The 20,832-nt window shown below is 40.1% G+C and overlaps 1 protein-coding gene across 1 annotated transcript in view; it reads right to left on the bottom strand.

Moving 5' to 3' along the window:
• Window positions 1-20,832, bottom strand: part of LOC146632115 (inositol 1,4,5-trisphosphate-gated calcium channel ITPR1-like) — a 75,208-nt gene that overhangs the window by 31,658 nt on the left and 22,718 nt on the right. Inside the window, exons 10-39 of the mRNA XM_085353223.1 lie at window positions 20,582-20,677; window positions 20,118-20,162; window positions 18,917-19,071; window positions 18,084-18,183; window positions 17,640-17,800; window positions 17,405-17,546; window positions 17,026-17,184; window positions 16,272-16,444; window positions 14,986-15,105; window positions 14,508-14,702; window positions 14,151-14,402; window positions 13,910-14,051; window positions 13,647-13,800; window positions 13,373-13,563; window positions 13,133-13,265; window positions 12,993-13,047; window positions 12,746-12,911; window positions 12,280-12,453; window positions 12,068-12,142; window positions 11,795-11,932; window positions 11,563-11,688; window positions 11,237-11,437; window positions 10,888-11,139; window positions 10,307-10,432; window positions 10,071-10,199; window positions 8,596-8,716; window positions 8,298-8,482; window positions 8,067-8,215; window positions 7,866-7,977; window positions 7,132-7,167 (exon numbers count right to left, since the gene is read on the bottom strand). Of these exons, the coding sequence (XP_085209349.1) occupies window positions 7,132-7,167; window positions 7,866-7,977; window positions 8,067-8,215; window positions 8,298-8,482; window positions 8,596-8,716; window positions 10,071-10,199; window positions 10,307-10,432; window positions 10,888-11,139; window positions 11,237-11,437; window positions 11,563-11,688; window positions 11,795-11,932; window positions 12,068-12,142; window positions 12,280-12,453; window positions 12,746-12,911; window positions 12,993-13,047; window positions 13,133-13,265; window positions 13,373-13,563; window positions 13,647-13,800; window positions 13,910-14,051; window positions 14,151-14,402; window positions 14,508-14,702; window positions 14,986-15,105; window positions 16,272-16,444; window positions 17,026-17,184; window positions 17,405-17,546; window positions 17,640-17,800; window positions 18,084-18,183; window positions 18,917-19,071; window positions 20,118-20,162; window positions 20,582-20,677 (4,263 nt within the window). The remainder of the gene's footprint in view (window positions 1-7,131; window positions 7,168-7,865; window positions 7,978-8,066; window positions 8,216-8,297; window positions 8,483-8,595; window positions 8,717-10,070; window positions 10,200-10,306; window positions 10,433-10,887; window positions 11,140-11,236; window positions 11,438-11,562; window positions 11,689-11,794; window positions 11,933-12,067; window positions 12,143-12,279; window positions 12,454-12,745; window positions 12,912-12,992; window positions 13,048-13,132; window positions 13,266-13,372; window positions 13,564-13,646; window positions 13,801-13,909; window positions 14,052-14,150; window positions 14,403-14,507; window positions 14,703-14,985; window positions 15,106-16,271; window positions 16,445-17,025; window positions 17,185-17,404; window positions 17,547-17,639; window positions 17,801-18,083; window positions 18,184-18,916; window positions 19,072-20,117; window positions 20,163-20,581; window positions 20,678-20,832) is intronic.

Here is a 20,832-nt window from a genome sequence, read left to right as displayed (position 1 = left end):
GATGAAATCTTGTCCAGTGACCTTTTGCTTATTTGGCCAAATCTGAGTCTGCAGGATGTTTCTGTCTACCTCTCTGTTGGCATATTGCTTTTTTCAGCAAAAAAAACCCAAACAAAAAACAAATAAATACCAGTGGACAGGTTTTATTTAGAGCCACAATAGCTTAAACTTTACATTCATTTAACCGTAACCAGACCTGTTTTGTGAGGGAAGCATCATGTAGTGAATCCTTTGCAGATTATTGTCATGTCTTCTCTTCAGTTTTGACCACAAAACATCAACGCCTACATCCAGAGAATCAGTCATAACGTGCATTTTTCAGCAGAATTGCGCTTCTTGCATACCTGCTTGTTTGCTATTTCCTTTCTTTTTCTACTTTGTTTTTCTATTCACAGCTAGTTTCTTCTGAATTGATGCAACACAGCTATTATTGAGAACTCTGACCAAGTTTGTTCATTTTTAAATCTTCAGTTGTATGTGCTCTTCATACAAACAGCCTGCTCTATTTGAGTTTAAATGCCAGATCTTAACTCTTAGTCAAAAAGTTTTGATGCATGATCAAGGATCCAGGTAAGGAAATCCAGAAAGTTGATTCTTTTCATCTGGATGTAGTGTTTTCAGTGGGAGAAACTTTTTGTCACTCATCCAAGTGACTCGGAGACCAAGACTAAAGAAGTCGTTTAGTCAGAAACCAACTTTCCGTTAAACATAAATTGGTCAACTGTCCAACTGATTTTGGATTTTTGCAACTTGGATAACGTGTGTATAAATGGCCATTTCCCCTCAAACAGTTCTTTCAGTGGTGAAAAAGGGCAACCAGCCTAAAACTGAGGATATGCACTTTAGCCTAGTCTGAAAAACAAACAAACAATATTGTAACTTTTCTAATGAGCCATCAAGTTTTTTAAAAGTATAGTCCAACCTGCTGGATAATATGGTTTTTCACTATTGAGTTGGGAGACCAATATAATTTTCTCATATGGCTTTTCTTTTTAAATATGAAAACTCTGCAGCTGAACTTATCATAGCTTAAAGAATGACAAAAGTCAACTATAAAAAAGTGTAGCTCTGTCTAAAAAAAAAAAAAAAAAAAAATCCAAGTATGTTTTTTAAGTTTGTTTTAAATGATCACATGCCCCAATGAAGGATAAAAAAAACATTTTGCTTTTTGAAAACATTCATGCTGACCATTTTGATCATCGTCTGAAGGAGTCATAGAGACAAAGTCTACAGTACTCTTTCTGTAAAAACTGTATGAGTCAAAAGAACGTTACTTTCAACTTTAAAATTTCCACTTTGCTTCCGCAGATAGTATTTCCTTTCTGAGTTATGGACAGTAACTCAATGCAGGATTTCCTGTGAAAGAGCCAGTAAATCTGAAAGTCTGATTTCACTTACTCAGACAGTTGAAACTTCAATTTAGCTTGAAATCAACTCATAAAAAAATATATGCATGAGGTCACTTATGTATATATTTTCCCTTTTCCATTATTGCCTTCAATAAGGGAAGTAATTACTTTATTCTGATTCAGTAAAAGGACTAGATGCTACAATCCCTGATGGTGCATATGATACAAATGCATTAGAAAGGTATAACTTTTTTAATGTTCATATGCACCCTAGATGCCATTGAAAACCCTACAGTTCCTAAGGCTTATTGTTGGCTTGCTGCATGAAGTATAAGGGCTTCTTGGTTGGTTGAATTGCAGTGTCACAAGTCTGTTACTGGACTGTTCTCCAAAATATACAATTATCATTTTAATAACTTAGACCTTCCCCACCGTGCTCCCCTCCTAAAAAACACACACACACACACACACACACACACACACACACACACACACACACACACACACACACACACACACACACACACACACACAAAAACTGAAATCACACTGCAACTGTCAGGTAGTCAGGAATGGGAAAATACAAATGAGGTGAGAGGTTCTCAGTTTGAACTATGCTATGAGTAGGACATGACAAAAAGTGCAATGATCCACTCCAGTAATATAGAGATGCATTGTGTTCCTATTTTTAATTCCTAAAGTCCTATTGGCAGAACCAAAACAGTGGCAGTTCAGATCAGATTAATATTAAAATTCAGTAACTATATAATTCTTCTGTTCACTGGGGAAAAATTCAACCAGAGTAAGCTACTGCTGTGCATACATTGTTATGTAAAAGGACAGTGTAAGAGGGCAAGAGAGGGGAAAAGACAGGAGAGGGGCGATGAGGTTAGAGTTACATAATCACTCTAAAAGAAACCAGGCCACTAAACCAATGACAGAGATGCTTGCAGAAGCCATCTGTTACCAAAAACACAGTGGGCAACAAGAAAACCAGTGAAAGGCAGAGACAGAATTAATAAAAAAAAGAAACATGCTATGAGTATGTTTTCATGTATTCATGTGAGCTGAAGCTGAACTCAAGAGTATGATGATCAGAGGTTTGCTCAGATACTCACATAAACTCCTCTTGATTGATTAAATGTTTCTAGCAAGTTGCACCTGGACCAGATGCTTTTGGTAGTCATCAACATGCTTTGGGCATATGTTTTCTTGGCAGAATTCAAAGGGTTCATTTAAAATCGTTGGTTTCCTGGCATAGACCAGGCTTTTAAATGTAGAATACAAACTTTCAATAGGGTTGAGGTCAGGTTTTGGGAAGGCTTTTTCCAGAAGCTTAATGTTAGCTTATTTTTCTTTTCCAAAACCTGTTTTGAATAGTTTGTGGGATTATTTTCCTGTTGAAATACACAGTTGTGTCCAAGTTTTACTGTCTAGCTATTTGGAGGTTGAGCAATCTGCCAGTACCACTGGTAGCAAAACAGACCCAGAGCATGATGCTACTGCCACCATACATGACAGTACAGTGTTCTTAGTTTTGAAAGCCTCACTTTTACTCCAGCGGGCATATCTCTTGTCATTATCTGACCATAAAACCTTTTCTTTGTCTCGTCCATGTGGGCAGCTGCAAATTTTAGTCAAGTTTGAAGGGGTCGATTTTGGAGCAGGGGCTTCTTTCTTGGTTGGCACCCTCTCAGTCCATGGCGATGTAAAACATCAGTGGAACATCAGTGTCACTGTGGACAGTGACACTGATGTTACAGCAGTTTCCAGTTCATGTCAGGCTTGAGCCTTGGTGGTTACTGGGTTGTTTCTGAACATCCAAACCAATTTCCACCCATCTGAGTGTAACATTTTGGGTCTTTTCCCAGACCTCAGCAAAGTGGTGACACATCGAATAAGTGCATTGTCTCTTTCAAATAGCAACTAATACTTGTTAACTTTTGTTTTTATGTTCTAGAATTTTGTTATGAAGCACTTTGTGATGTTTATCTTGAAATGTTCAATACATTTAAAATTTTACATACTTTTTTAAACACGATTGTTTGAACTGATGATCTTGGAATCTGACCTACTCAACTTGTGTAAATGTTCACTTCTTAGATCTTCACTGAGGTCTTTGGGCTTTCCCATTGTTCTCAGTATGTGTCAATCCAATGAGTGCTGTCAACAAGCTACCAACTGTAATCAAGCAGGATTGCATATGAGAAGTTAACAGACCTTGTGCAGTTAAAACATACTGTATAACCTTGCGCACCACTATCAAGACTGTATGCACTTTTGATCCTGTGTGGATTACAGCTGAACCAGAATAGATTCAGACAGGTGGATTCAATATGTAAAAGTTATGAAAGATATATGCTGTACAACACTTTTCTACTTACTTATTAAGGCTTTTGCATACATTTTTGTGTCATCAAAAGCTCTGCAAGTATTCAAAGATACGCAAAAATTGCTAACATGAATGTCAAGCAGTAAAGGAGGAGGCTAAAGAACACCCTGAGTATATCTGATGTGGCATAGTTAACACACACACACACACACACACACACACACACTTAAAAGAATACAGGTTTTTAACCCTTTACTCTTAAACATAACATCTTCACAGTTAAGAATATCTCCCCAAATCAGAATAAAAAGCAGGACTGTTTTCAGTTATGTGACCGTTCTAATGTGTTCTAACATGTTTCTTAACAGGAAAATGAGATACGCATTTTGTTTGTTGGTGTGTGCGTGTGGGTGGGGGTGAAAAAGCACAATGAGACAGAGCAAGAAAGAGAAAGTGACAGACGGAGACACAGCAAGAAAAGAAGAAAGGGAAAACACAGAATATACTCATGAGTTCTTTGGAATAGCTGAAATGCAAATAGTGGGATTTTAGCACATGGCATCAAAAAGCGACACAATTAAGTCTAGCCTGAATCTTGCAGGTTTTAAAATGATTATCTGTGCATAAGCAGCAGCTATGACCTATGAAATCTACTGATTCTAATGTTTCCAGCACTTCTGATGATGATCAAAAAGCTTATGCCTTCTGCTCATTGCAACAATTATTTCATATGAAGAGTATTATTGAGCGAGGTGTGATATGAGACGTGGCTTGGGTTCTCAGTGTTAAGCCTTTTTGACAAACACAACAGCTGATCCCAGCAGCAGATATAACAGAGTTTAGCATCAGGTTGGGGGCTACGCATGCACACGCTGGAGGATCAGCATCTTTCACAAGTCTATCGACATGTTTTCCCTGTCACTACATCAAACCACAATGCAAAACGCTGATCAGAGTAGATATATGCTTCTCACCACCCCCCGACCTCACCACAACGACCACAGGCTAACCCCTCACGTCTGCCACATCCGCCCAAACTACAGTATATTCCACCAAACTGGAATCTCCCCAGGGCAAACCCCTCGATCAGTCTCACACCTCTCAGTTGAACATAAAAGGAAGAAAGTATGCAGACACACATGCACGTACCAAAAAATTCATGCTAATTTACGTGTGTGTGTTTTCTTTTTTCTCTGACAGTGCATAAATAAACACATCTTTGCAGGTGGAGGCTGAGTCATGTTTAAACCAGCGGTGAATGACATGAAAACTGGGGTTTACCACTCGACTGCTTGTTATGGGCAGACAGTAGAGCAGACTTAAATTAAAAGGCTGTGCTCTGTCATTTACATTGTAGCTGACCCACTTCTATACCAGAGCTGTAAAACAAATTTCTGTCTTGACCAGAGATGGAAAAACCTGCTGTGAGAAAATGTGTTAAGTAGATATAAATAAAGCAAGTCAAAAAAGCAAGATTACTCTTGCAAGCCACAGGAAGAAACAGTGCAGTGAAAGGGATGATACAAGCCTTATTTTCCAACATGGAAGGCTTGCATAACTGCTTTGCCTAGACCACACACACACGCACACACATCAGGGCAGGTGAAGCCTGAGAGTAGAAAGCCTAACACTGTATCCTGAATTCCTCTGGCTCTTACATAACTCTGACAGTCAAAGAGCAATGAATTAAGCTGATATTCATCTCGGTGACATTTAGCAATGGGATAGTACGCACACATCAGCGAGGCCAGAAATATACCTCGGGCCGTCTCTGTTTCCATTTCTCCATTTCAAAAAATGCCTCCATAATACTTTGCAGACACTGCTGCATAAATCGACTTCATGTGACCCACATAAACTCTGTTTCCTGTTAAACACAAACACACAAACATGTATCCTTCTTCTATACCATATATAATGCTATTCTGCTTTGCTCAAAGATCAACAGAAGAGACAAGAGCCAGCTACGCACTTTCATATCACACCTACGCAAACATTCACAGCCAACTTCATTACGTTTACACAGAGCGGGTGTGTGTTTGCATCCATGTGAGAAAAGGTGCGAGTGGAAGTGGGGTGGGGGTGGGTGGATTTGGAGCAGTTAAGGAATTGTGTCACAATGATTTAATGGGGCCAAAAGGGGGAAAGAGGTGAGAAGAAATATGAAGATCGGCACGGGTTTCCACTTTCCTGCCACTCTTACACAGGAGCAGCTTTTCACGTGCAGACAGCCAGACAGAGATGCAGCACATGAGAGAAACTCATACAGCCCCCACCTCACTTCCCCCCCACAGGTGTGCACATGCACATGTATGCGTGCGCACACAACTGCTCTGTGGATAAACAGCTCCTCAACACTTTTATTGGCAATTACTGCTGAAGGTCACACATCAGCGGCGGGGCTGAGTTCCAGGAAAAAAAAAAGCCTGGTTCTTATGTAACCTCAGCCCAGAGTTGGCAGGCACCCAGGAATCGTGCAGCTCGCAAGCAAGGAAAACTAGGACACAGCCTCAGTGACTGCCTCAGCCCTTCACAGCCCAACACGTTCATTAATAGGCGCATATACAGAGCACGCACACAGTCAGAGCGCCCCCTATTGGAGCAGGAGATACTGGGGAGACACCCAGCCCCCCTTCCCAAAGGAATATAAAAATATAAAAAGGAAAGGGCAATGAATAATCTTCATGAGAACAGAGTGAGAGGAAATTAAGCAATGGGAAATCTCATGGTTTTAATAGATTAATCTTTATATTATCATCAGCTTTTTAGTGTTTGGGGTTTTTTGTGTGATGTTTGTCATATGGTCATTGCATTCTGCACTCTCATGTCTATTCAGTTTTTTTGTCAGTCTCTTATCGGTATTTCTGTTGCATCAGTCCGTTAATCTTAAAGATGATTTCAGTTTCTGTAAAATTGTGTTATTTCTATAGTCTTCCCTTGTAGCTAATCTATATCAAAATATAACTTCTTGACCCCGCTTTTCACAGGGCTGCAGTTTATTACATAAAAAGATAACTCCCTTAACTGGACCTGAATACAGTAAATGTGTGCAAAAATGACTTTCAACCAACACTTTGGCAAAAAGTCATGTACAGTGCAAGGACACTGAGTGGATACAAATATAGCACTGGCACATAGCCCAACCAGTAAGTGACTACCTTGGAAAATGGAAGCTCAGTTGAGCAACCTGCAGTCAGCAACAGAACACATCTCCCAGCCTCTCTTTTTTCTCACGTTTTCAGTTCTACACACCGTTTTATAGCAGACAATGCAGCAGGTGTTTAAGACAGAATTGGTCTATGACTGTTTGTTACCAGCTGTGCCCAAACCCCCACACAGCCAAAGCAGCTGCTACAGTAGGCTAATGTTAAAGTACAGCTAATATAGTTTCACAGATGTAACAGATGCTCTGGGAAACAAGGGCATGAATGGAAGATAAAGAGAAACAACCTTAGGCATATCCATCTCATCATCAAAGGCCCTGAGCTGAAAGAGAACAGAGGGTTTCAGGGGTTAGATAACAATGCAGGAAGCAGGAAGTTAAGGCAGAGGTCAATGATAAAGCATGTCATGTTAGTTAAGTGAGTTAACACTGCTGGAAAAAAAAATCGAATTCAGGAGCACAGATACAGTGCCATATCCATGTGCAGTATTTTTTCATGGATATTAGGAAAAGTGAGTATAATTAGTACAGTCTCACACAGCAGTGACCACCCCTGTTTAACTGAAAACCAAGGACAAGCCAAATCCCTTCAAAAAACTGGTTGGGGTACGTGTGATGCAGTATGTGTGTATATAGTGTAAACTCTATATAACTACACAAAAGATTTGATGAAATCATTTTCATATATAAAATCATAGTAAACATTGTATCAGATTGCTGTTTTTGTGTGAGGACTTGCCTTTTGAAAATGCATCATTTTAGGAGTTTTGTGCTTCACTTTTAGTTAAAACGAATGAAACTTAGTTGCTGAAAAGTTTCTTTTTTTTTTTTTTTTTTTTTAAACCCGGCACTTTAAAAGACATAAAAAATAGCAAGAAACTATCAACATCTTTTATTCTAAACCTGCGTTGATACAATAAAGTATATACAATGTAAAAAATGTACAGTCATACCGCCTACAGTGAAGTGAATCATCTCCCCATAGAAATACAATATGCCTGTGCTTTGCAGCATCTCCTACCTTCTCTCCATAACCTCTGTCCTTAGTCATCATCTCCCGAAGCGTTTGCAAAACTTTAATGCACAGTCTCTCCTCATTTTCCTCCAGCAGCTGCTTGGTATGTTTGATCAGCCTGCAAATGAACATTAGAGCTTTAGTCTCAATCCTAATGAGGGCCTTTACGCTTTAATTGTAAATTTCATCGATCGCAGCATTCCTTACTTGCATATAAATCCTCCGCTCTCGCACTTCTTGCGCGAGTCTGTGTTCTCAGGGAAGAGCAGCTCAGGCCGATGCAGCACATCCACCAGAACGGACAACTCAGCCTGGACCAGCGGACGAAGACGGTCTTCGAGAGCGGACACGATGTCCTATATTACAGATAAAGCAACACCCTGAAGGTTTTTGTGCAATAAAGAGACATAAAGCAGCGCAAACTCAAACAAACCTAACCTGCAGCCTCTCTATGATATTCCTGTAATCCCTTGACGCGGTCACTATAGAGTCTCTGCGTGCAGCGTTGCGAGCAGTAAGTCTCCAGCTCATGGCTGTCTTCTGAACGATGTTATTGGATTTCACAAACAGGTTGTTCACCTGGTTGTCCAGGTCCACAGGTATGGCTATTGCTCTGCCTTTGGCTGGTGGATTCAGAAAGACATACAACATTAGTGTCAAATCGCTTTAGGATTAATATAAACTGTTAAACCTTTTGAATATGATGGACTGATTTTGAGAAAGACCTTGGTCTTACCAACATCAGAGAGCACTTTGATACAGCTCTCAACATGACCCTTCTGCACTGGCATCAACCAGTTGCAGTGATAGGCCCTGAAGACAGCCTGCAGCAGCTGCACAAAAACTGGTTGCCTGGTCTGGGTAAAAAAATAAGAAGAATAAGAGAAAAACAAGTGAAACTGTAGTTTATTCTTGATTGAAGTTTTCTGATAGATGTGTCTCACACGCACACACAGTGCTGTACCTGAGCTGCTGTGATATTACTGTGCTAATCCCCGCATGCTATTGTGGTCAGTTGCTACTGCTAACCCATCAAGCAGACCTTTGCCCAAAACGCACCTGTGAAAATCTTTCATATTGTTTAAAAAAAGAAATCTTAGCACCCAGATCTTCTGTGCCCTTATTTAAATTGTAACCGATACCTGAAATATTTTCCCCAAAAGAGAAGCCTGAAGAGCACAGAAAACATACAGCAGGTGACAAATTAAATAGCAAACCAAGATATAGTAAGGGGTTAGGCCAACATTGTGCCACAAGAGCAGCTTAAATGTGCCTTTGTTAGCTCTCTGAAACACTGAATGCTATGAATGAATGAACAATGAATGCTATTCTTTGAAGTTATTTCATTAGATTTAATGATGGCAGTGGAAAGCATTATCTAGTCCGATGGTCCAAAATCTCACAGATGTTCAGTCGGGTAGGCGGTGAAACCATAGCTTATGATTCATATCATTTTTGTGCTCATCAACCATTTAATGATCCCCGTCGATGAAGGTGCTGTCATGCGGAAATCAACTACACCCAGATGTTTCATCACTGGATAAGGGTGATTACTCAGATAAACACTGTATCGAGGTTTTTTTTTTTTTTTTACCTTTAATAAACTTTTTCTATAAACAGTTTTTAAACCCTATGAAGGAAAAGAACAAAAAATGATTCATTAACCAAAATTATTGTAAATAACTACTGGCCATGTCTGATCTTGCAATACCCGATTACCTCTACCAGAAGTTGACTAACATGCTGAAAACAGAAGTGGGAAGAGAGAGGAAACATGGTGCCAACAACCCAACCTAATCACTCCAAATAATGTTACTCAGCAGACACAGTTCTCGGGAACTCTGAGGAAACGCTGAGTTTACCACTTACGGAAGCAGAGTCTTGGCATTTTCCCATAATTCTGCTTTTGCAAGAGAGACTCGGGCTATTGGTATAAAATTACATGAAGCAACAGTCATACAGTATATTTTATACTTATATTTGTTCTGATGGCCACATAAGGACAAACTGTTTGCTATTAGGCTTAAAGTTAGCAGGTAATAACTAGTTCCTAAAAGATAGTCTAGGCAGTTAGATTTACATGAACTCTACACGTTACTGTTATTTTCAAAATGTTGAAGTATACCAGGGCTGATATTGACATTAGCATATTTATAGCTACTGTAAAAGCTTTTTTTTTTTTAACCCCTTTGCATTATTGTAACAGGTTACCTGCAGGCTGGTGCTCTGGTCAGAAAAAGGTGAGCTGAAGAAGGTGGTCACAATGCCCATGACTGTCTCTGTCACATAGCGTTCAAGAATAGTGTCTGCATGCTTACGGTCACTTGTGTTGTTGCACACCTAAACAACAGAAATAACACATTTTGTCTTTTAGCTTGTTTGTTGTTTTCTTTTTTCCTTTAATATAGCTTTTATGTCATTATTGAAATAAATATGGGGTTTCTTACTCTGCAAATGTCAACTAGAAAGTTCTCAAAGAGTTTCCACATGTGGTTGGAGGTGTAGATCTCCTTCATTTCAACCTCAGTGTCCACATAGCAGTGGTTGAGAAAGTTGATATAAGCAATCTTCACCTGAAAGGTTAAGATTAAAGTTCATGTAAAAAAGATGGCACTAATCTAATAAAACAACAGCAATACCTGTAGAATTTGTAACTTTAGATACACCACAATAAGCTCTAGACTCCTAGTTAAGGATTTAATAGTACCACATTATGGACAAAATTCATAATGTGGCACTATTTGATACATTTGTCACTAAAGCTAACTATGTGACATTTTTAAAGCTTGACATGCAGCAAAAACAATGAATAACTGTATTGCATTAGCAATCTGTAAGACCTGCAATCCACACGAAATCAAATGTATTTTAGATAATCAGCCTCTATAGCATACCTATTGCAAGCAGTAACACTTATCTTTAGATATGGCTCCCTATCTTTATTTCTTCAATTTTTCCAGTGCATTAAAATCACAAACTGTGCAGCTTATTGTTTCTCATAACTCTCAAACATTCCAGCTTATCTCACCTCAGGGATACAGTCTTCATGGGTCACCACCCGCACTATGTCATCCAGTGGCAAGAGCGAATTACACTTTATCTCTGTGTAGACGTTCTTGCCCTCAGTGCACACAGCCAAGAGCTCCACTAGGTGTATGTGGTACATTAGAGGACTGTTCTCATCCATGCGATCCCTCTCTGATCGCATCATCTGGACCAGAGTCTGGAAGGAGGCACGGTCATTATAGAAGACCAGGACATCTTCACCAGCATTCACCAGCTGGAGGAAGAAACGGATACATATTAGAACATAAGGAAACTGTGGCATAAGTGAAACACAGTGGGGGGGAAAAAACTGTGTAGAATTGATTTAGCACCTCTGCCATGACAATGTCTTGGCACTTTTTGATGAACTTGTTCTCTGCCTTGACAATAGTCTGTAAGAATTTCAGGTATTGGACGTTGCGGCCATGTGTTTCAATGCAGTGGACAAAGTGCTGAACCACACGCTCATTTATTTCACTGCATAGCTGGAAGTTGTTCATGAAGATATGCTGCATGGTGATGGCCTCCAAGATCTGAACACAAGAAAACAAAGACAAGAGAAGCCAGTTTTCCAAGATGTTGTTGTTGTGCAAAATCAAAATCTGTGCTTTTGTATCATTAACACTGCAAGCGTCAATCAGTGCACAAGACAGCTCACCCCTGGGTTGAGGAAAAGATTGATGTGCTTGTGTAGCAGCGCCTGGTTCTGCTGATTTCCTGCACAGAAATTCTGTAGAAACTGATGGGCTAGCTTCATAATATCCTGCATGCGTAAGTCTTCTCCCTGGAGTGGAAAAGGGCTAACGTGAAGGTTTGCCCGCTCGTACACACAAAAGAATGTGCTACTAAAAATAAAAACAAAAAATAAACCCATTGAGAACCATTGACACCTTCTCATAAGGGATCTGTAAGAGCTCAAGAACCACAGCATGAGCCCCCATGTTCCTCAGCAGCCTCTGTTGCTGCTTCTTGCTTTTTCTACCTGACAGACCTTCTTGGACACATAACCTGCTGAGACGCAGCAGGATCTGTGAGGGAGAGTTGAGAAAAAGCAAAAACATGAGGAAAATATATGTAGAAAAACTCTAGTGCTGCGCAACAACATTTGCAAAATATTCAGATATGTTAAAACAATCTTTTAACAAGGTTAGAAAACTTGTTACCTCTTTCACCACCCTGTAGTTGTAACTGCTTGTGCTTTCTGCTTTCTTTGGTTTGTCTATGCCCCCTGAGTCACCCTGTGAACGACATAACAGCGTGTTATAGCCTTACTGTGGTAAAAAAACAACAACAAAAAAAACAAAAGGAATACTTTTTGGTGGATGGCTTTTCAGGGTTATGAGATTGGCTCTGTTCAGGAAATAACACCCTGCACCTTTTTATGTTCTGGCTCAGCGGCGAGCACGTCCACTACATCCATGCCCTCGTCTGGCCCCAGCCTCTTATACACCCAGAGCTCAGACTTCTCGACGATGGAGCGCAGCTGGTCCAGGTCCGACTTTATTTGCTTGTAATTTTCCACATCTTGGCTGGTGACGAGCAACTGGACCTGTAAATACAAAAATTTGCTGGAAGATTAGGCAAACTGCAGAGCAAAAAGCTATACAGGATCCACAAAATGTTACTGTGAAAACCTGAATATGCATTTTGTGTCACTGAGGTTTAGGAAGATCCTCCAAAGAATAATTCTTAATATTTCAATGTTTTTCATCCATTTTAGAGCAATACAAGTATTTGCAAATCATAATATACTTAAGCAAATGTCAAAAACACAAACAAGTGTACGGGTTATTGATTTCCTTGCTTTAGTTTTAAGTTGAGGGGAGTCACTGTGAGGATACCTGCTTAAATGCCTGCAAGACCTCCTGCCTTTGGCTGAAGTGCCTGAACAGCAGATGCAGGGCTCGAGACACCAGAGGAGGATAGTCGTGCATGGTTAAATGGAGCAAGACCCTCAAAAAGGTTCGGCCACCCTGATCATCCAGGTCCAGAGGGGTGTTCTCTTCACTAGACATAAACAGAACATATACTCAGAAACACTTCTCTATTTCATATTTTCGACTCTTTCGATACTCAATGTGTGTTTACCTTCCACCAAATATCCCCTCTGCCTGCTCTTCTATGTGCTCAAAATCCAGAGCCCCTGGAATCACAGAAAATCTCTCTAACTAACAAAGTCCATAACTTGTTCACACATTTGTGTATGATGTAGCTATGTTATTCTAAACCTGGCATGTTGTTTGGTCCTTCGACTGCTCCAGCTAAAGATATGTCATTTTGGGAATTACTCTCATCAAACTCCCTCTTAAAGATCGATAGCAGACAGGAGATCCTGTAGTCCAGGCGAACATTCAGGATGAACTGCAGTGAAGAAAAAAACAAAAACAAACGACATACATATATAATGTGCTGTATTTATTAAGGTTATATTGAAGTATAACAACATTAGAACATTGTATGTCTTCCACCTGCAGGATCTCGATGATCTTGAGCTTGGTGTCCATGACCAATATGTCCTGTTTCTCTGGTTCAGTCTGGGTCTTGACTGCGTCACCATTGGGGGCCCTGGTTGAAGATGGGGGAAGGAAACCCCCCCCTCTGAGCACTACTTGGGACATCAGCTCACCAACGCCATGAATTGACCTCATCACATTACTGCCTGGAAGCATTGACACGCACGCAAAACACACAAATGAACTTCATATCCATGGGATTCCGGTCCTCATCTTGCCATCCCCTTACCTTTACTGTCATCTCCTTTGTCCAGCTTGTTGAAAGCAAAAATGGTACTGACATGGACACAGTCTAGAATAGCCAGGAGGATCTTGGTTAGTCTCAATAAGTCACTGAAGGTGTAGAAGCCAAAATAAATCAGGTTCCTGGCCAGATTCACCACCTAAACATGGAAAATAGATGCTTTCAGCGAGTTTGCTGATTTGATTTTTGGAGCATGACTACTATGACATGAGTGTAATTGTAGTATATCAAGAAAGCACCAGGGTGACCTCAAAGGTGAGTTTGTTCTTCTCTTTATCTGCAAAAGGGAAGCTCTGAGACACCACATCTCTCAGGTAGTTTTCAACAAATTCCATCGTTTGTGAGAATCGCTCCTTAATTTCATCTTTAGATGTTCCATCATTGTCATAGCTACAAGTAAACCATATGTAAACAACAAGTTACGAAACTGCAAACACATACATGAGAAATGCTTTACAATATGATTATATAGTTTGTCTACTCCCTCACTCGTCAATAGCAATCTCTGAAGGGATCTCAGACCACAGTCGTGCATATTTGACTGGTGTAACCTGCTCCTGAGGGTCACGATCCACATGCATGTGCAGCATCATTCGACAGAAAGAGGCTCGTAGGTCATACGGCAGGTCTTCATCTGACATACACCGCAAGATCAGGTCCACATCCAGCTGGCCAGAGATCTTGTTGATTGCCAGATACTGACGGTCCAAACACATTCTGGCAAACAGGTTTAGCTGGTACCTGTAAGGTGTCCACACAGGTAAGTCAGGCTCTCCTTTTGTAAATTTGCCATCACAGGATACACCTTTTCCATCTTCAAGGAGCCGGCTGAGGTGCGGTATTTACCTGTAGTAACTGATCACCTCCTGGTCATCCTTCTGACCCTCCTTGGCATCCTGAGCAAGCTCCCGGATGCTTTTACTGCGGATCTCTTTAGTGTTGTCTTTCCAGAACAACCACACTTCCTCCTCGTCTTCCTCTGATTCCACAGAGTTCTCCCCGAGTGATGCTCCTTCAATCTCAAATCTCGAAAGAACCAGTCTACAGAAAAAAAAGAAATCATCAAGAAAAAACTTAATAAAAACAGACATTATTTACTTTGCTAGTGTAATCGTGTGGGCAGAAGAAAGCCTTTGTATCAAAAATGTTTTATTTATTCCAAAACTGCGACAAATAACCTTTGTATTTTTAATCACAGTACTGGATAAAATGCCTTTTCTAGACACCAATTAATGGGCAACTGTCAAAGTGAAACCTCAGTACATTCACAGTGACATCAAACAGAGGGAACAGGGAGGAGGTCAAGAGAGTGATGAGGACTCACTTCGTTTCTATGAGGATGTCTGCGTTAGCTGGATCCAGCACTGCATTACAGATGAGCTCCTGTGTCACAGGGATGGACTTATTCATTGACACACACAAGTCTGAAAGGTAGTCCAAGAACCTGAACAAACAAAAGTATAACATTTAATCCCAAGTCTTCTTTTAAAAACCTCCACGATCTCTCAAAGCACGAGAGGTGATGAGTCTTTGAAGCGAGGCTTCAGCTTTTCTGATGTCACAAAGAGTTACAGTGGGGGAAATAATTATTTGATCCCCTTTCCAATTTATCAGTTTTGCTCACTTACAAAGAAAAGATCAGTGTCTATTTTTTTGCTGGTTTCATTTTAAAGCGGAGAGATCAACCAAAAATCCAGAAAAAGAAACACATGTGGCACACAGATATCGCCCATAGGACATCTAAATGATTCAGAGAAGGCTTGGAAGAACGTACTGTGGTCTGATGAAACCAAAATCGAACCCTTTGGCATCACCTTGACCTGTTCAAGCGTGGAGGTGGAAACATTATGATTGGGGCTGTTTTTCTGCTAAAGGCACAGGATGATTATAACGCATTAAGCGGCCAATGGATGGATCATACGATCTTTGATGAGAAAATCCCTCCCTGGCTGACAGCATACTGAAGATGGGTCTTGGATGGGTGTTCCAGCATGTATGGGACCCAAAACATACCAGCAAGGCAACAAAGGAATGTCTAAAGAAGACGCACATTAAAGTCATGCAGTGACCTAGCCTGTCTCCAGACTCAAGGGAGCTCAAGTCTTGAGTTGTCAGGTGGATGCCAAGAAACCTAGAGGATTGAGAGATTTTCTGTAAAGAGGAGTGGGACTGCACACATCTTCCCCCGAGATGTGTGCAAACCTGGTGACCAACTAAAAAAACGTCTCACCTCTGTCCTTGCCAAAAAGAGTGTACCCACCAAGCACTAAGTCATATTTTGCTTGGGGCTAAAATAGTTATTGCACTCAGTGACATGCAAGTCAATGCATAATGTTTATGTAATGTGTTTTTTCTGGATTTGTGGTTCATATTCTTTCTATCGCCATTCAAATGAAACTACCATAAAAATGAGAGACTGTTCCTTTCCTTGTAACTGAGCAAACAAATAATAATTTCGTCCACTGAATGACAAAATGTTGCAACGGATGTTTATTTGATCACCAGAATGTTCTTAAGTACAATACAGACATAGAGTTATGGTAACACATAACTAAGTAATGGTTTAAATTCAATTTAATTTTAATTGGATGCAGACACACACACACAAACCTGGGCTCACGGTTCTTGCGCACCAGGCTAACAAACGTGTCGATCTCTGCAGCGGTAATATGTTTCTCCAGGAGCTTGCGGTTGTTATGGAGCAGAGCTGTGATTGTGTCCTCTGCCAGGACATCATAACCAATCTGTTTCTGCATGAAGCGAAACTGTTTGGCTATATACTCCTGCAAGGGAGGCAGACGCTCTCAACAAAAAGCAACAAAAGACAGCTTAAGCACATTTTAAAGAATGTCATTCATTACTTGGCCTGTCTCTCTTTAAGCTCTTTCTAAAAAGCATAACCTTAAGTCGAAGCCATCATTGACTCATTTTGCCCCGTCTTTATCAGTGTGCAAAAAGAACAGCATGTCCACAATGTCCTCTTCATTTAACCTAATGAAATGACTCCTCTAACTATTACACTGTAACCAAAGAAATGGACTGTTCCTAGAAAAGCCAAATGGTAACTTTACTTTACAAGAATTCTTTATAGAATGAGCTCATATCACACTGGCTTTGTGTGTTTGTGCCAACAGAAATTGATAAAGAGACCTGGCAGATGAACCAGCGCATACTTCAGAGTACTTTCAGTTACACATCTTGGATTCGGAATATTTTTTGCTTCAGTTATCAAATCAGTGTTATCACAGAACAATGGCTTATTTTACTAAGCGGAAATACACCTTTACAGAAACCACAGCGAGACCTGTACCAAACGTCAGATGGGAACTGCACTTATGAAGACTTCAGGCCAGACAAAAAGTACCTGGTTCTTGCGGTAGTCCTGCTGCGAGTGACGTAAAACTCTGTAACATAGGCGGCAGATGTGTCTGAAAGGGGCATGACGCTGGTCAGCCAACTCCTCCAGCCGCAGCATGGGCCCATCGCCGCTATCTGTAAAAGGAGCCTGCAGGAGCTTGAAGATCTGAATTTAAGAGAAATGTTAAGACAGTTGTAACAATGACATTATACATAACTATATACAACTATGCAATACTGCTAAAGCAAATGTGGCAAAGATGCCACATGTCATGAGAAGATAGAGGGACTTCAGTAAGTCAGTAGGACTCAAGAAGGTCACACAAAATGGAAAATTTAACCTTGAGTGTCTAGAAAATGTTATATTTACGGTATTAAGACATCACCTGTTTGAGAATATTCTGTTCTCTCATTAACTTCTGTCGTTCTCTGTTGGGTTTGTTAACCATGATCTCCAGAACGTCCTGTCCATTGTTGGGAATGTCCACCACAAAGAACACCAAATCCTCCAGAAGCTTGGTAACGGCTCTGATTTTATATGCAGGAATAACAGTAAGATCGTGCTTATAGTTAGAACTTAACAGTGTTTACTGTTTAACTGTCCCACTATGCATTTTATACCTCCTCTCATTCTGGGTGATTGTGCCTTTTTCCAGCTTCCCAGCAATAGAAGCCAGCACTTTACTGGCATCGTTGGCAAAGTCAAGGTCTCTCACTTCAGCTGGGGAGACGGGCACAATGGCAAAAGCCTCTTTGTCTTCTTTGAGTGCAGAAGTTCCAATCTTGAAAAAAACAAAACAAAACAAGAATTGGTCTGTGAAACACTTGTTAAAGCTCTTTGCCAAGAACCCATAATCAAAACTGCAAAAGAGCATTTTTTGTGAAAAAGAAAGAGAGCTACCCGCACTTAATATATAACAAATTTACTGCACAGCAGGTGCAGGAGGAAGAGGGAACCAATGTGATTTAGATTTGACTGATCCAAATCTCCAGCATAGTTATAGCTCAGCATCCTGCACAATTTGCTACTGATTTAGACATTATTGTAAATTAAGTGTCACTCACACGCAGCATGACAGGCTTTTCCTCCTCCTTGTCGATTGGTTGGTTGGTGCTGTGAACCCACGTGTTGGTGCACAAGTGTCTGAGGCGTACATACGAGTTTCTGAAAAGACATTTTATTGTTATGCTTTGTTCTTGTTTATATCTGCAAATTGTTTGTGCATCATAAGTGCAAAGGCTACATAACTCATGAAAAAGGTGATGTTTCCATTTTTTTTTTAAAATGCTCTTTTTTAAGAAAAATCATGCATTTGAAGCAGAACCTTTGATCACCTTACAAAAGTTCACAAATATACATATGATCTGGGGCCTACATGGTCAGTCGACCACTTCCCATAAATGTGGCTAGGCAACAGCTTTCACTTCCTCGAGCTATTCTAGCGAAATTCGGTGCATTTCTTCTGCGACACTGCGAGTCTGCGTCATATTTTCTCACTCCTCACCAAACTTACACAGACACACGTTCACATAAGAACAGAATAATTGTCTCCTTTACACACTTTATTATATGCTCTATCTCAACATCCTTATCTGCATTGCCATCATAAAGAACAACTACACCTGCGTAACTTCCAACATCCACTTTATCGTGAATAATCATCAGTTAGAGACTCTCTTACAACAATTATTATCACACACACTTGCCATGCTTGTTTTGCAAACATATTACAACAGTGGTAATATACTGTGGAAGTCCCCTGCTTGTAATGTGTCTGCTGTCTGGGTTTCCGTGGAAAAAGTGACAGGGCAGGAACCAGGCAATGAATTTCTCTGTATCGCAATAACACAATAATCAGGGTGGGTCTGAAATGCTTCATCTTTTTTATCTTTCATACCTGGGAACTAGTGAGTCTCCCCCCCTTAAAGTGGTAGGGTCGAGCTCAAATATGGAAGAGATGTCATTTCCATCAGGAACAGACACAAGAGTGTACATGACTTTGTCCTGGACATTTCTCAAACGGGCTCTCATAGCTTCTTGCTCTGAGTCAAGCTGGAGGGAAAGGGGGAAAAATAAAGTCTGATTAAAAATAAACAGCAAAATAATTTTAAAAAATGTCAGAGATATGTCAGTGAAAGTGTTAAAACTCAGTGTGGAAAGATTTCTAGGAACTGAAGCAAGATACTGCTAATATATTACAGTGACCATAAATATTTCTTCCTTTTTTTCCCCTTGTAAGTTGCATTTCCCTCGTAAAACGTCACAGTCTTAATTCAGTAACTGATAATGGTTCCCACGGAAGGCATAAGACTACCTTAAATAAGTCAAAACTCAATAAACAAAAGATGTTATATGCAAAAAAGACTTAACTATAATGAATTGAAACTAATTTCCTTTTAATCTGAAGAGCAAGGCCGTAAACTGAGGAGGTGACTGGCTAGGATTTGGTTCACTTGTTACAGCTTGGCCAACAGATGTGAACAACTTCGGCCCGGCCTGTGAGATGAGGCCTCCTGCAAGTGCAGTGTATGGTTGAGGCACACTGCTACTGCACGTTTCAGGAACACACATTCACAGTGAAAGGCTGCCATCTGCTGTTCGCTGAAAGTTAAAGCATTCACATCCAGTAAAGCTACACTGAGCCCTCTATTGGTGGAAATGGTAAACAATACAGCTCTGATTATAACACGGGAAAAGAGGCTATGCCTTCTGGTTTTTTATTCATTTTATTTTTAAGTCACAATTTGGGGTTATTGTCTCAAAATTCTGAGTTATTAAGTTGAGATTTTGAGGAAACCCAAATGGATGCCATTATAATTATTATAAACAAGGTTCCATATTAAGAAATGAGTAGGTGAGTTTCACCAACATGGTATCTGTTAAACTAAACTATAAAATACAAATACATATGTGATATGTGAAAATAATTACACATTAGCATATATTTTTAAAAACTGAAGAATTAGATTGGAGATGCTCTTCTACACTACACAAATTCTTTCTGTAGCCATGACATTCACCTACTAAGGCTTATTAAGCACTGGATTCCAATTAAATATTTCTAAATATTATGACTTTTTAAAAAAATGTCTACTTACTGAAGAGCGTGAGTCCAGGCACTCCTCTTCATAATCTGGGTTCAGCTGCAAAAAACACAAAAGTGATTCACTACTTCGTAAAATAAATAAATAAATCCAGTCCAAAAAGCATTCGGAAGATTGTAACTTAGGAAAATGAACTGAATGTTGGGTCACTGATATTTTCTTCAGTGTAAATAAAGTCTAATGGAAGTTCTTGGAATAGAAAAGCTGATGAGTAACATGTTATTAATAGGATGTTTAGATCACTTGGCTCCAATTATAACCAAAGAGGGCCTTAAAAATCACAGCTTCACATATCTGAATTAAGAGGTCTGAATCCACAGCAAAAATAAAAATGGGGTCTTTTTTTGCTGCACTCCCCCTCTTCACCTGCTTTCATGAATTTGCCCTGGTAGTTTTTGCGTAATCTTGCTGTTAAAGAGACAGACAGACAAACAAATGGAGGTTGGAGGCGTGCTGACCTCTGCAGCCAGGTAGTGTCCAGTGGCCAAGTGTTTGAACCTAAACAGGCTGTTCCAGTACCCTGCGCCCCCTCGGCACGGATCGTGCTGTACGACCTGATGCAAGAGCACAAAAAGTTGATGATATAAAATAAATAGGAAACAGATCACAGTCTCTATTCAGGTTTTTGTTGCTGCAGTTCAGAAAATCTACACCTGGGATTGCATACAAGTGCACAATAGGAAAAACCAGCTCTAACAATATTCCTGCT

Source organism: Diplotaxodon limnothrissa, linkage group LG5 (genome assembly GCF_057381915.1).
Source record: "Diplotaxodon limnothrissa isolate DT_005_m linkage group LG5, D_limnothrissa_male_GT1.1, whole genome shotgun sequence".
Taxonomy (NCBI): Eukaryota; Metazoa; Chordata; class Actinopteri; order Cichliformes; family Cichlidae; genus Diplotaxodon; species Diplotaxodon limnothrissa.
Note: the sequence above shows the minus strand (reverse complement) of the source record. Positions and strands in the feature narration are given on the sequence as shown.